Source organism: Tauraco erythrolophus, chromosome Z (genome assembly GCF_009769465.1).
Source record: "Tauraco erythrolophus isolate bTauEry1 chromosome Z, bTauEry1.pri, whole genome shotgun sequence".
NCBI lineage: Eukaryota > Metazoa > Chordata > Aves > Musophagiformes > Musophagidae > Tauraco > Tauraco erythrolophus.
In genome coordinates, this window is record NC_141496.1 from 34,409,637 (window position 1) to 34,424,849 (window position 15,213).

Consider the following 15,213-nt stretch of genomic DNA (forward strand, 5'->3'; position numbering starts at 1 on the left):
CAGGCTGAACAGCCCCAACCCAAGCTTGATGTTGTCTGCAAACTTGCTGAGTGTGCACTCATTTTCACTGTCTATGTCGTTGATGAAGATAAACAGTACTGCATTGTGGACACCTGAGGGACACCACCTGTCACCCATCTCCGTCTGGACATTGAGCCGTTGACCACTACACTTTGGGTGCATTCCTTGTCCACTGAACGGTCCACTCATCAAATCCTTATCTCTCTAATTTAGAGAGAATGGTGTTGTGGGGGACCATGTCAAAGACATGCAGAAGTCATCCTTCCTTCCTTCCCACTTCCTTGGAGAAGTCTAAACAGATGGCATTCATGGCTCTTCCCTTGTCCACTGATGTAGTCACGCCATCATAGAAGGCCACTAGGTTGGTCAGGCAGGATCCTTGGTGAAGATCCATGCTGGCTGTCTTGAATCACCTCTGTGTCCTCCATGTGCCTTAGCGTAGGTTCTAGAAGGATCTCTTTCTTCCATGATCTTCTCAGGCACAGAGGTGAAGCTGACTGCTGACCTGTCAGTAGTTCCCAGGATCCTCCTTTCTACCCTTTTTTAAAATGGGGGCAATGTTTCTCTTTTTCCAGTCACCAGGGACTTCACCTGACTGCCATGACTTTCCAGATATCATGGAAAGTAGCCTGGCAACTGCATCAGCCAATTCCCTCAAGACTCTGGGATGCATCTCGTCAGGTCCCATAGACTTAGGTATGTTCAGATCCCTCAGGTGATCACAAACCTGATCTTCTCTTGCAGTAGGAGGGACTTTGCTCCCCAGTCCCTGCCTTGCGGTCCCTCCACTCAAGAGCTGTGGGAAGAGGTTGCCAGTGAAGACCGAAGCAAAAAAGTTGTTGAGTACCTGAGCCTTCTCCTCATCCATTGTTACTGGTTTGCCCGTCTTGCTCCTCAGGGACCATACGCTTTCTTGGACCTGCCTATTCTGGCTGACATACCTGGAGGAGCCCTTATCGTTATTCTTTGCATCCTTTGTCAAGTTCAGCTCCATCTTGGCCTTCCTGACCCCATCCCTACACAGCCGGGCAGTGTCCCTATACTCTCCCGGGATACCTGTCCCTGCTTCCACTGCCTCTGCCTTTCGTTCTTGCCCTTCAGTCTGACCAGCAGGTCTCGACTCAGCCATGCTGGTCTCTTGCCTTCCATTCCTGATTTCTTACGTCTGGGGATCAAGAGCTCTTGTGCTCTATGGAAAGCATCTTTAAAGATCTGCCATCTCTGTTCTGCTCCCTTGTCCCTGAGGGCAATTTCCTGGGGGATCCTATTGACTAACTCCTTGAACAGTTCTGTTGCTGATTTTCAAGAGCTACAAAATAAGGTGCAAGCACTTCAGATGAGATAAATGTGAGACTGTATTTCTTTCTGTGAAATCCTTGTTCTGAAACAGACTGCAGGAAGGGCCTGCATGATCCTTCCTTCTCTTGGAAAAAGGTTAGAAGTCTGAGGAGAGATGGCAGCTCACAAATCTGTGCTTTAGCTACTGACAAGCTTTTCAAAGTTGTAGTGTTAAAAATAAACCATAAGATTCTACCCGTGTTTTACTGGAGTCAATACAAGCTGAATAGTTTCTTATTTCATTACAAAAAAACCCAAACCATTGCAAACTGAAAAACTTAAAATATATTGAGTGCATTAATGCTCTGTCATAAGATTTGAAACATTTTTGAGCTAACCTGATGTCATGTTATGGGTCTTCGTATCTCTCTTCTTTGTTTGCCTGCAGCCTGTCAAAATGATTCCAGTGTGCAGCTGACAGAAGCACATGGCAAAGTGTTTTATGTATGTGCATACACTGTAGCACCAATGTAGCAATGGCTTTGTAATGCTTTTTCACAGGTCTTTCTGATCATGTTCTCCTGTGTTGTCAATTCTGATTTTTCTAGAGAGAAATCCAGATGATGCATCTGCTTTTACAATGCTTGGTTATTTGAATGAGTATCTGCACCTAAAAAGGCAGGCAACAAACGCCTATGAGAGGTACGCTATACACCCTGGAAAGTTTGCCGATAGAAGCTCCTTGACCCCTCTTTCTGTGTACCAGCTGAAAAACTTAACAAGTTTTTCTTTTCCTTTAGTAAACCTTACTTTCTCAATTCAACAATACGTTTCAACTAAGTGTACTGTGAGGGGGTAGTATGGGGATGTTCTTATATCAAATTTGGAAATGCAGAACACAAAATTGTAGAAGTAAAGGCATTCCAAAGCTTACGTGTCTTACCAGGGCATTTAGTTAATTCACTAGATGGGATTTAAGTGAGATTTTAGGGGTCAGTAAGTTTGGTTTTAGTTTTGGTCTCTACCCCGTTGTGATTAGTGGAGGTGGTTTGGATTTGTTTTCTCTTTTCAAATGGTAGGAGGAGGTGGCAAAGGAAACTGTGTTTGGTGAACATGTTTGCTGATGCATTAAAACTGTAAAATAAGCTCTCTTTCTGCTTAATTAGCATAGAAAAGCTTTTGCATAAAACACTTGTGCATTCTGCTCTGAGAACTATTGACAAAATATGCATTTTATAGTCAGATGGTAATTATTCTTCATTGCGGTTATTTTCAGGGCAGCTTTGTTGCTGAAAAACTCTGAGGATACTGAGAAATATAATATAGCAATGCAAAACTACGGCAGGTGTCTGTGGTAAGTGTTTGTTGACATGTTTTCCCAGCCCCTAACTCCAGTTTTGGATGTAGTGAGTGCAGTGGTGAAAAACATGGGTGAGGCTGAAAGGTGGTTGCTAAAAAGAATCTGTTTAACATCATTCTTAACTGTAGACAAGTTTGACTGAACTTTGTATGTGCTCCAGAAATGGGTAATGCATTAAAAAAAAAATAAATCAAATTACAAGAAATTGCTGTACGTCCTGACAGTTTGTAAGATATCAGTGATTCCCTTATCCTTAGCTCCTTACTTAAGTGCTTTAGCATAGTCTACATAATGTAGCTGTTGAGTGGTCTCCGGAATAAACTGGAGTTTTTTACAATCTCCACACTTGAGATATGTAGTAGACTCAGTCTGAATGAAGTAGCCTGCTTCAATGTTTGTTTGAAATCCCTTCTATCTGCCCTTTGAATTCATATTGACTTCTACAACCTGAAGCACGTGGAGTTAGCGTGTTGTGGACATATATGTGATCTTTCTGCTGATGACCGTCTCTGCTGCAATCCTACCCACAGTTCTAAGTTCCCTTCACAATTCCCTTCTGATTGTTAGGGAATGCAAGACTCAAGTCTTAACAGACTTTCAAACTAATCTTTGATACGTGATGACTCAAGCTCTGCTAATTAGATATTTGTCTGCCGTCTAGGGAAACTTCATATATTCTTAAGTTTCTGTACATGACGCTGGAACTTCTAGGCTGAGATAACGTGGTAATCCATTCTTTAACTTCTGGGAAGACCTTAGAAGCAGCTCTTAAGTTTCCTGTAGTCTCTCACATCCAAGCTGTATATGTGGTGATTCTTGTGTGCAACTTACATAAGAGCGAAGTTCCAGTAACTAATAGCTAGTTCTAATAAACACAATCCTGTGTAATTTCTTCCGTAGTGGTCATAAAACAAGAGTGCTATATCTCTGTCTGCGTGTGCTTCCCTGTCTGTGTGCATGCATATTTTGATTTGCTTATTTCATGTTTCTCCTTTGCTGTTTTCTCCCACTCCATTGTGTTGGCCATCCGAGTGACATCCCTGCATATAGCTGCCACGCAGATGAGGAGGACTTTTTCCTATCAGTTATTCTTTATGCTGCAGATAGTTTGAATAACTGCTGTAACAGAAGGAGGATGGGGAATGTTGCACATTCTTGTCCTAATCTTGGTCTTTTCCAAGTGTCTGCTTACAGCTGCTGTGGAGGAGAGGATACTGGTCTGCAAGGACTGGATCGTAGAAGCACTTGCTACATCCTTCATACCTGTGACTGTTTTTGTTTTTACAGTGCCCTTGGTCAGTGTGATAAGGCCATTGAGGTTTACACATCAATACCTCTAACTGAGTTTGATGGCATTGTGGGGATAGCATTAGCCTACTTCAAGAAAGGACTCTTACAAGAAAGTATCAAAGGTAAGCGTCTACCTAATTCAAAGCATTATGGGACGCTTGTCTTGAGATGAATCTTAACAAAATTCGTTTGACCTAGCTAACTATAGTTTGGTTTATTTCACTTTTTCAGTCCTAATGCATAAGTACAAATTCCACAACTATTTTGGACATTAGGCTGTTCATCAGAGTACTATAACTATTAAAATGTAAGAAGGGAATCTACATTTCTTCAGGTGTTTAATTCTTGTCCATTAAGCTGTTGTGCTCCTAGCTTCCCTTGTTCTCAGATGAAATGGCTTTCCTGGAAAAATCAGTTCTGGGTAGGAGATTAATGTGTTTTTCAAAGCACTTAGCTTTAGTGATAAATGTAAGTGCTGTGTTGTCATGTTCTGCACTGCTAAGATGTGTGATTTCACAAAAAGGTATGCTGAGTTGTCAGTGTAGAAGTATAAGCACTCACAAAGGAGCAGCCAGCTTAACTTCTTAAATAACAATTCGTTTTTAATTGGAGTGATGTGTGCTCATCTGAAGTACTATTTCATAAATAAGCTGTGACAGGGAATTATTTAAACTGTGTTCTTTCAGGCTTTTTCTAAATATCCCAATATTGCTTTTCAGTTCTGTTTCCACTTGCTACATATTAAACAACTCCCAGGCTCTAAACAACCCTGTAAATCCGACATTTCCTAACATATAGTTACTTCCAAAGTCTTAGTCAACTTTTTTTGTCTTCTGCCTGTGGTTTGAGGTGTGAAAATACAGTGAACCTGAAACCAAGGTGCCCCTGTGTATGTGTTCTAGTATCATACCTTTTTAGAGGCTTTATAAAAATCATATTTTTTTTCTCCCACTTCCATTCTATGTTTTGAATTTTTACCAGCCTATGAAAAAGCCTTGTCTGTTGCTGAGTCTGAACAAGATAAAGCACATATCCTGACTGCCTTGGCAATAATAGAGTATAAACAGAACAAAGTGGATGCTGCAAAGGCACTGCTGTTTAAATGGTGAGTGGAGGGAATAATAAACAGTATATGATGACATATTGTGCTGCTGAATCATCAAATTTACTTTTTTGGGATCTTGGATGGATATTTTCTTTTTCTGTTGCAGAGTAAAAGTGGGAGTGGATGCAATATTCTTTTCAGCTTATTCAGCTGATATATGTTTTGTATTAAGCCTGTGTCTTCTTCCATGTTCTTAAAACAGTATGGCATGGAAGGTGTAGTGGGCTGGTTAGTTTGGATGTCTAATATCTTTGAATGTTAGTTTTAGTAGGTTTATCTGTTAAGATAATATTAATCTGTAGTTGTCCTAAGCACTAGGCAATATTATTGCTCATTAGCTGTAAGAAATCTAGACGACTAATGAGAACAATTTCAGTTTAAATAGTTAGAAATCTCCAGAACAGTTGTGTTCCAGGTGCCATAGGTAATCTTGTAGCTTCCCCATGAAAATAAACAGATCTCTATCAGTTGTTAAGTCGTTGATATCTTTCTTTTATTTCAGAGCTGTGGAGGCTAAAAAGCCCATGCATCATTGTTAGTCTCCTGGTAGCTATGGATTAAGAGCTGACGTCTCAGCCTCTCAAGATCAACTTCTGTCAGTAGAAAACTCCAATAGTGGCTGAATAGTCTCTGTCTTGCCAGCAAATGCCTGGAGTTAATGAAATAGTGAGGGTCCCTGACCTAGTACACTCTAAATCCTGAGTAACTGATGGTTAACTAGCTAGAGACTGATATTTCGTACATCTTATTAGTGACTGCAGACTTGTGGTTTTGTCCTAAACATCAACAATGAGAGTTTTCTAGATGACATTAGTTTTTTGTGTCTAAAGGAAAAAAAAAAAAACCACTAAATGGTTTAGGAAAGTTACACTACAGTGAGTATGTCTAGATCTGGATTGGAAGCACAGTGTTGCAAAGGTGTACGGTGGATTTTAGTAATAAGAACAAAAATGGTGCATTCTAGTCCAATAGGCAGATGTCTTTATTGACTGGAATTCATGCTAGATGACTTAAAGGGCCTGAGTAGGACCTTGAACAAGAAGCTGCCTTTCTTCTTTTCTCCTGGCTAGCTTGGCACAGCGATTTTTAGCAGTGAGTATGTCTTTATGATAGAGCCCCACTTCTTGTTTGTCAAAGGGCAGCGCCTTTTCGCCAGATAACATAATGCTGGCTATCCAACTTACGTTTAACAGCTCTTAGAAATATTTCTTGCTGGGAACTGAAAACAAAACAGAGAATCATAAAGACAAGTTTACATTCTTGTCTTTTTTTGAAGGCAAAAATAGTCCTTAGAAGCTTGGTTAGGAGCCTGTGAACACCTGATAAGTGAAAGTAAGCGGCATTTAATTCTGTAGTTATGTTTAGGACATTACAGTGAAGTAACTTCACATTACTGTTGCCGTGCACTGTTTATTTACCTCCATTCAGTTTGTGTTGCAGTTTGTTGAATTGCCTTTATTGTAAGAACACCGAACTTCAGCTAGTACGTCAGTTCATGTCTTTGGTTTTGGTGGGTTGTATTGAGCTCACTGTTCTCACCAGGTTGAAGATCTGGGGATTAACTTGAGTTACCAGTTCTCGATGTGTACTGGAAAAAATTTACTGAAAAAGTCAGTAGCTTTATCTCGTAAGACTCCAGTAAAGCTTGGAATACAATTGATGTGAGGTTAAACTGCCTCTCATCGTGAAGTGAATGGAACAGTGCAACTGATGGTGGTACTAAAACTGATAGATGGTGGAAAGCGTGCTTAAACTACCTTACGTTGGAACAATCTTGGTGTAAACAAGGCATGATTTCTCAGAAAGAGCAGTTCTATGCAACAGCCTCATTTCTGGCTTTTTCTTCCTGGATTTCTGTTGCAAAGCTGTAAACAGACACACTACAACTCAGGTTTGTTACTGATTAGAAGTACAGATGTCTTCAAGAAAAGAAAATACTTGTCAATGTTAACATGTTGTCTCTTACCATTTAATGGCTGCTGCTGAAGGACAAATATCGTACCACAGCCTTCCCAAGTCGTTACACATTATAAGCTCGAATGCTGAAATGGCACACAACCACTGCTGTTTTCTGTATCCGGAGACTTCAAGGCTACTGATCTAGCTTGATCCATGATCCCACAGTGAGAGGCTGTTAATTCTGTATACCATACATGATACATAGGAGCAAGAGGACTCAGAAGTAACAAGTAGTCTAATGTTAACAGTAAGTTTGATTTATGCTGCAAAATACTGTCTCCTTCCCTCCCTCTGATTCAACAGCTCATTAAAGGAACCTAGTATGGAAAGTCTGAAGGCTTTGTGCACACTAGGACTGGTAAAGCAGGATGCTACACTTGCAACAGCAGCCCTAAAAGAATTACTGAAGCATGAAAAAGGGGACGATAACATTTATGAGAGGTGCCTTATTGCATCTGCTGTTTATGCATTGCAAGGTAGAAATGTGGGGGTCCAGAGAGAAGTCTCCAAAGCAATCCACAGGTATGTATTTTGTCTTTCTTTAGATTGCCTTGTAAATGTGTTGCTCTGATTACACTGAATAGTAAGCAAACCTCTGTTCACTTGCAGCATTTTTCTCAAGAAATATAAAAATACTCTTTTTCAAGCAAGAAGTCCTCACTTAAGGTTGTCACATCAGCTGACAGAAGCTTGCTTTCTGATTTATGGGATCAAATGGCAGAAGTTTCATGGCTTGTTTTGGGGTTTCTGGTTTTGGTTTAGTGGCTTCTTTGGTAGTTAGATCAGTTCAGTCCTGTGAAAGCATTTTCATCATATGTAGCAGAACCTTCAACGTAGAAAAGTCTCTAGGGCTTTTATTTAGTATTTAACAGCCCCTGAAGCTGTTCAGTCTGTTAGCTAAATGTCTGTTTAAGTGTGTTTTGATTAGCCTTAGTATTCTAGAAAGGAGAAACTTTAATCAATGCCTTTAAGCAAGACACACCTCATAGTCTCTTCAACTGTTTTTGGAAACTATGCAAATTAATTTTCTCCAACTCCAATTAAAATTCCTTGTTCCTCACACTGAGGACAAGATCTGTAGTCCTAAAGTTTATTTGTTTTCTTCCCATGAATATTGGTCTGCATATTGTACATTTTATTTCTTCAACCAGCAGCAGGACTTGAATATTGTGTTCTTTGTTTTAAATTACTACTGGGTTGTTTTCTTAATAGAAAAAGATCCATTTGTGATTTAGAGCAACTGCCTACTGGCAGTCATGGAAGACCAGGTTCATATTAAACCAGAAAGTCTAATACCCCTGTTCTTTTCCCAGTAACCCTGATAACCCTGCCCTCTGGTCTCTTCTGTCACGACTAGTTCCACTGTATGCACCACAAAAGGCAAAAGTAAGTGCATTGCTGTAGTACACGTGTGCTGTTTACATTCTGAGTAGTCTGTGTTGTTTCTTAACTAAAAAACCTCCACCCTTCAGTACTTGACATTCACTAGTTAATATGAAAACTTAAGTCTTACATACACCAGCACATACAGAGCAATGCACAGGCATGTACTGAAGTTATGTATCCATTTATTTGCATCTTTCAATTCTTTATCTTCTTGAAATAAACTCACAGGAAAAATCTAGAATTATTCCAACAAGAAAAGGCGTGTTGTATAATTGTTTGGTTTCATTTTATACCTATATATGTGTATATATAAATATATATTAGAATTTATGTGTGTTGAATTTGATTAATCTAGTCAATTTCACTGTTCACATTAGGCAGTATTTCCTTGCCACTTTTATGCTTATTATTATTTGTTCTCCAAATGAGTACTTTTTGTCTTAATTTATGTCAATTACGTGAACAGAAGTAGCACCTGAAAACAAACTCCTTTCTATATGGGGCTAAAAGTAGAAACACAATGTATTGATAAGCTCTAATCCTGAATGTCTCTTCCTAATTCTTTATAAAGAGATCGTGCTGTAGGCAAGGAAAAGATCTCATTGTGCAAACTTCGTATAACAAAGATAAAAAGATTTTTGGCATTACATTTTATATAAAATCTCTTGATCAATCATCTAACCAAATCAATTATTTTTTTAAATCTTACAGGGGGGAGCTGTGGCAGGAGGCATCGCACAGGCACTTGATGTAAACTATGGAAAGGTTTGGCTTTCTTAAAATGCAGACTTTATAGTTCCATAAACAATCCTAAAATTAAGTCCATCTGATCACTTGTAGCATACTGTTAAGTCACTCTTGTGTTCTGTTTTATAGGAAGTTCTACTGAATATTGCAGTTAATCAGTTGGCAGCAGGATGTCACATGTTAGAAGATGAAAAAAACAATCCTCTGAAAAATATTCAGAAGGCAATCCATCTCTGTCCAGGTTACTCTTGTTCTCAACAGTAGTAATTTTTTTACCCATCAGAAACAAAATTATTGTGCTGACAAAAAAAAATAATCTACTTTTCTTGGGTTGCTTTGTTGTTTTGGGTTGCCTGTGTATGTTTTGAGGAGAATGCTTAGAGGTCAAGTTTTTACTGTCGTTTAGATATGGAGAATGAAACCAGACAAGAAAAAAAGCTTGCTGAGTTTTAAGACTTGTTCTGAAAACTTGAGCACTTCGCTAATCCCGTAACAGAAGAGGAGATACATATTATTTTGTATATTCGACAAAAAAGAAAAACACATGTTCCCTCAAGAGACAGTATGCTACACCAAGCAGAAGAGATTTATTCATCTAGCTTGAGAATTTGGATTGGAGATATTCCGTTACAATATGCTGGTCATGAACTACAGGCAACTGTTCACCTATTACTAAATGGTGATCTTCATTAAACATATGAAGTGCAAATCTAGTGGGGTTTTCAAGTGCTAATTTGCACTTGATAGTGAAGTGCCAAAACATTGTTTCTTTTTCAGTAATTTTGCTCTGGTGCATTAGTGTGACTGGAAGTTAAAAATTTTAATTACTTTCCTACAGGTACACACAAGACTATGCCTGCTATTCAAAAGTAGTGTACTTTACATTTTACTTTGTTAGACCTTCAAGCTTTGTTTTATTTTGCTGGGAAACTTCATTATCTTTGGGATGAAAATTTATATGGGTGAAATCTTTAACTGAGCTCTGTCCAGTTCAGGACAGAGAGCACTCTTACAGTCACAGTTCTTCATGGGGCTAGGTCAGGGTGAAACTGACATTGGAATTAGCTGACACTAGAAGCAAGTGCCTATCACCATGATTTTCATGCCAGTGATCAGACAAGACTGAGTCTGTATGACTGAAAGCTGTGGATGGCATCTTGGGATTTTTGCTGCTGCTGTTGTGCAGCGCTGAGTGATAGTTGAGTTTAATCTGTGTAGTCTGTAGAAGTAAACTGGCAGTTTTAGTTAGCACACCAGTGGCTAACTGAAAATATATTTGTTGGCTTTAGAAACAGCATCTTCATCTTAGGATTTGAAGAACATTTCTAGTTAGAGGCAAATAGTAACCAGTTGCCTTGGGCCGAGCTGATGTAAGAGTCTGATAGAATTACTTGCTTTGTTCTTGCTGTCTCTTATTTACAGTGTGTGGTTCTGTTGATGGGTATGTTTTTATGTTTAATCTGGTGAAGACCATTCTAAATGAACTACCAGCATATTCAGAATAGGCACTATTATTTTCTAGATAATCCTGCTGCCTGGGCAGTGCTAATGGCAGCCTGTCATGCTGAAAACACCGTTGGCTGTCTAAACAGCGCTCAGCCAAAGCAAAGGGATCTAGAGATGACACTACTATCTACAGTTTCAGCCAAAAGTAAGCTATACAAGTTTTCTAGTTAAAAAAAAAAATATATAAAAATGGAAATGCTGTAAGCTTGCAATACTCCTCTGAATTTCAGAAGCTTGCAAATAAGCTGAGAATTGTTCAGTAGTGGTTTGAACTGTAACTTTGTTTTGTCATATAAAAATGCTAAATCCTAATGCACAGCTAGTGTTAATTACTGAATCACACACAGCTTGCTTTTCCCTCCAAGGCCTCAAATGCTATTTTTTAAAATAGTACTTCTGAACTCGGATGCCTAAATGGATGTATGGAGGTATTACAGCACAGGAATGATGCTTAGAAGAAAAAGCTAAAGTATGCTTGAGTTCTGTAAGTTTTCCAGTAGAGGAATAACCTCAGCCTCAGTCTTGCTCAATGCCCATAGTATTTTGAAAACTGAAATTAAAATTCCATGTTTGATTGATTGTTCTCAAACCATTAACTCGAATGGTGTATGCTTTTTTCCCCTTTTCTTGCTTTTAATTTTACCATCTCGTAGTGTTCCTGCTAATGAAGGAAGCCATGTCAGATTAATACTTCTAAAAGTTCTCCCTTACCAGATCTAGAGCATGTGTCATGGTGTGGCACTACAGCATATCCAGTAATCTGGTTAAGTGTTTTATCTGTTTTTGCAGCTGGAGAAAATAACCTTCCACGTAATTATGTCCAGAATCTTGAAGACTGGTGTCTGTGTCAAGCTATTAGCAGTCTAGAGGAGGCTGGTAAACTCTCAGAAGCTGAAGCACTTTGTAACAAGGTATGATGACATCACACTGACAGATTATGGTAGAGTTGTATAGAAATCATGATTCGTGTGCGTTTTACCAAAAAGTAATCTTTGAATTAGCAACTGTCTGTTCCATCAGATGCAATAGTTATTGGCATTTTCTCCCTCTCCAAGATACTTTGTTTGCAACATCAAAACTGTCTTAATAGTTGAAACAAGCAGCGTATGACGTGACAAAGCTAAGTCTGCCCTTTCTGCCTTTATTCATTAACCTAGTATTACGCAAAACATTACAGAAATTCAAGGCATGAAGTCCAAGTAGGAGATTAGCATAGAACTTAAATGTCTTCTGGTCTATTGCATTGGTACTCCATCTCAGAGCCACAAGTGGATGCTACAAATTTAGTTATTAGGAAGGAAAAGTCTTGAGGCAACACAGCTGGGGAAGGGGACTGGGGCATTAACAAGCCTCAAGTGTGTGTTTCATGTGTTCATGAACGGAAGACTTGTCAAAAAATAAACAAAAATCCAATTAGACTCTGCAGCACACATTCCTGACTTTCATTAAGGAAAAATACTAATCTCATGTAAACGTGCTCCCTGCTTCTGGCATTTCTATATTAATGGGGAAGGGAGTTTAAAAAAAAAACAAACAACAAACAACAGCCAAACCAAACAGATTCAGTGAACCATGCTGATTTTCTAGGGGGAGGTACTTTCTTATCTCATTGTTTGCTAGGCGAGGAGGTGTTTTCCTTTTCTGGCACCTCATCTACTGCCTTGACTTACATTAATGAGGAGCAGAGATTTCTAGACATACAAGGCAATATGTGGGCATGAGGGAAGGTTATGGTGGGTTTTCTTTGGGTTTTGTTAGTTAAATAGCTTGGGGAGAGGGCGGTCAGTACCTGCAACTTGTGAAGAAACAAGAGTAAAGCTTTCTTGTACCAAAAACGCTAACAGTTTTGTACCCCAGGGTTCTCAGAAAGCAGTGTAATTGGGGATGATGAGTCGGGCGCTGCAGTCGTTCAGTTTGAGGCAGGCAGTGTGATTCCACACTTGTTAATGAGGGAAACTTGCAGCAAATACTAGCAGCTTCTGTTGTGTTTCAGAAAGTCTCTGCACGTCTCTGCATTCTTTGCAAAGCAGCAACTTGTTAAGGACTCACAGATAACGTATTTTGTTTTTTAAAAAAAGTGGGTGAAAAATATAATTGATGTTTCTTAGAACAAATCTGATTTGAATTACAATTGTTGGGAGTATTGTGATTTGAAAAGGTAAAATAACATGTAATGTGACTTGCGGAAGTTTCACATGCTTCACCTGAGAAGGATAAAGCAACAGATGGCTAGTTTTCTGTCTGCTTTTTTGTGTGAGTTTGTTCTGAAAAATACTTTATAGGTATCTGCTGTTATTGAACCGGAAATGTTTAGTAAAGTGCTTCCATTCCAGTGAGAATAAAGCACGGTAACTGGGAGAGCTGAAATTGCTTTGAACATGCTCAAAGTTGCTTCTAGCTGCAGGACAGGTTTTTGCCTCCATTAGCCCCAAACTTGTAATGGTTGTGAAACAAAAGGATAACTAGAGGTCTGCTGTTTACCTGTCTACCTTTCAGAAACCTCTAAGGGTAAGACATTTTCAAAATTTAGGATAGACTTCAAATGTATTTTGAGGACAGAAAAAAGCGTTAATCTGTTTTCATGCATCAGCTCCTGGAACACTCCTTTGTGCAGAGTAGGAGGAAAATCCATGTTGCACAGATCCTGAGAATGCTTTCAATGCTGTTTTCTGTAAAGCCCAAAATGGAAAAATCAAAGCGTCTTCTGATATTTGGAAGTGATAATTCTGGTATCATGTTGAGCCTTGTTTTGGTTTCAGGGTTTAAAAAGCTGCCCTGAGCACCCAGATTTCTTTTTGCTATTGAGACAAGTTCAGTGTAAGCAGCTGTTGCAGTCTCGCAAAGAACTTCCAGACACCATCCTGGAGGAGCTTCGCAAGACAGTCATGGCCAGTTCAGCTTCAGTTGCAGCCTGGCAGGTAAGTGTGGATTCTCTCCCTGGCTTTGGTGTGCTGCTCTTTGCAGAGTATGCACTATAAGTGGACAAGAGTTTGTTTCACTGTTGGCTTTTATTTATCTGACAACAGCCAGTGACAGAAAGAACAGCCATATTCAATTTTTTTATAAAGTTGTAACATTGTTAACTTTCTTTATTAGTTGAAATAGTAAGGACTGTTTGTAAGAGCAAGCAGACATGGAGGCAGAAGAACTACAAAGTCAAGATAAACCCCTGGCACTTAATTTTCTTTAGAGACCTGTGTCTTTGCATGTGAGTGGAAACCAGTGATATATTTTATAACCCATAAGGACAGATGGAAGGAAATGGTTTCCTAATGTAGTAACACACAATTCCTTATTCAGGGTCTGAAAACCTGAATAAGTCTCTTTCTCTGTCATCTCTTGACGTCAAGTGTCTCCGTTCTTTTGAATGATATGAGTGTGCAGGGAAGATAAATCACTCCCAGTAAAAGTGTTCTCTCTCACTCTTCCATGGCATCATGAGAGATCATTTTTAGTTGATATGAAGGTGCTATAACTCGCTTCATATGCTGCTTCTGTGAGACAATCTGAGAAGTCTGTCTCACACATGCCAAGAGATCTTTCTGGTGATGCAGCATATTTATTTGTTTATTTCCTAACCATTGCTGTTAGTTACAGTTACTATCTTCCTTTACTAATGTTAGCAGCACATTGTGTAGAATTAGAGTCCTTTGTGTAGTTGCAGGATTTAAATTTAAATAAAATCCTGTTTGTGGTAAGATTCTCACTGAAGTTGCTTTCAGTCTTAAAAGATCAGTGCACGGTTGCCACAGAGATTGTCATCTCATTTGTTAAAAGGCTGCAGATCCTCTTCCTTACTGGAACATGTGGGTATCATTTGTGGAAAGGTGCTTTTTTTGACGCATTTTGCTTTGGCTTGTGAGACTGCATCTTTCTGAACTAAGAACCCATTCAGATTGGATTTGCAAAATATGGGGGCATGCAAGACGTGATTGTATCCTCTATTTTAGTAATATATTTTGAAAATAGAATTAAGGCTACGCATCCCCTGCATAGCCAAGTGTCATCTTGCTTACAAGCAGGGAGAAGAAGTGAACTGACAGTGTAAGTGTTTTGGAGGGACACAAGAGTTGTTTTGTTTTTTCAATCCAGGCCACAGATAAGATACTTCTGAGGAAGATCTTTTCAGTCTTCAATTAAAGAAGATACTTCTCAGCACTTGGATAGCATTCTGAAAAAGCCTGGCTGCTACATCTATTCCTAATGGATAGATCTATGCTTTTATGTTTTCTGGCTCTAGACTTTAGAAGGGTTTGACTGTTTTGTCTTGCTCAGAAGTATCCATCATGATGCCTTACAGTTTTACTAAGGTAGAGGAGCCATTAATTTTGCTTTTAGCTTAAGTTTTTGGCTTTCGTCTCAGTGGTTGTTTTGCAGGATTTAGGAATGCTGCTGAACTACTGTTCTGATGGCTGATCTACTTCGTATGCTGTGGCTTGCCAGGAAAACTGAGATAAGCTGGTCTGGCAGAGCTACCATTGTACCTTTGCGTGAGGGTTCTCTTCTCCTTTGCATCTTGAGTGCTAGGTATCATCAGCTGCAAAGAACTGAGGATGAGGAA

At 39.2% G+C, this 15,213-nt stretch overlaps 1 protein-coding gene across 5 annotated transcripts in view; it reads left to right on the plus strand.

Moving 5' to 3' along the window:
* SKIC3 (SKI3 subunit of superkiller complex) overlaps nucleotides 1-15,213 on the plus strand; it is a 48,250-nt gene that overhangs the window by 27,139 nt on the left and 5,898 nt on the right. For all 5 annotated transcript variants that reach the window (XM_086628900.1, XM_086628903.1, XM_086628902.1 and 2 more), the window contains 11 exons: nucleotides 1,908-2,001; nucleotides 2,576-2,653; nucleotides 3,947-4,071; nucleotides 4,931-5,054; nucleotides 7,317-7,535; nucleotides 8,327-8,399; nucleotides 9,111-9,164; nucleotides 9,276-9,387; nucleotides 10,669-10,797; nucleotides 11,442-11,563; nucleotides 13,412-13,570. In XM_086628900.1, coding sequence (XP_086485026.1) covers nucleotides 1,908-2,001; nucleotides 2,576-2,653; nucleotides 3,947-4,071; nucleotides 4,931-5,054; nucleotides 7,317-7,535; nucleotides 8,327-8,399; nucleotides 9,111-9,164; nucleotides 9,276-9,387; nucleotides 10,669-10,797; nucleotides 11,442-11,563; nucleotides 13,412-13,570 — 1,289 coding nt within the window. The remainder of the gene's footprint in view (nucleotides 1-1,907; nucleotides 2,002-2,575; nucleotides 2,654-3,946; nucleotides 4,072-4,930; nucleotides 5,055-7,316; nucleotides 7,536-8,326; nucleotides 8,400-9,110; nucleotides 9,165-9,275; nucleotides 9,388-10,668; nucleotides 10,798-11,441; nucleotides 11,564-13,411; nucleotides 13,571-15,213) is intronic.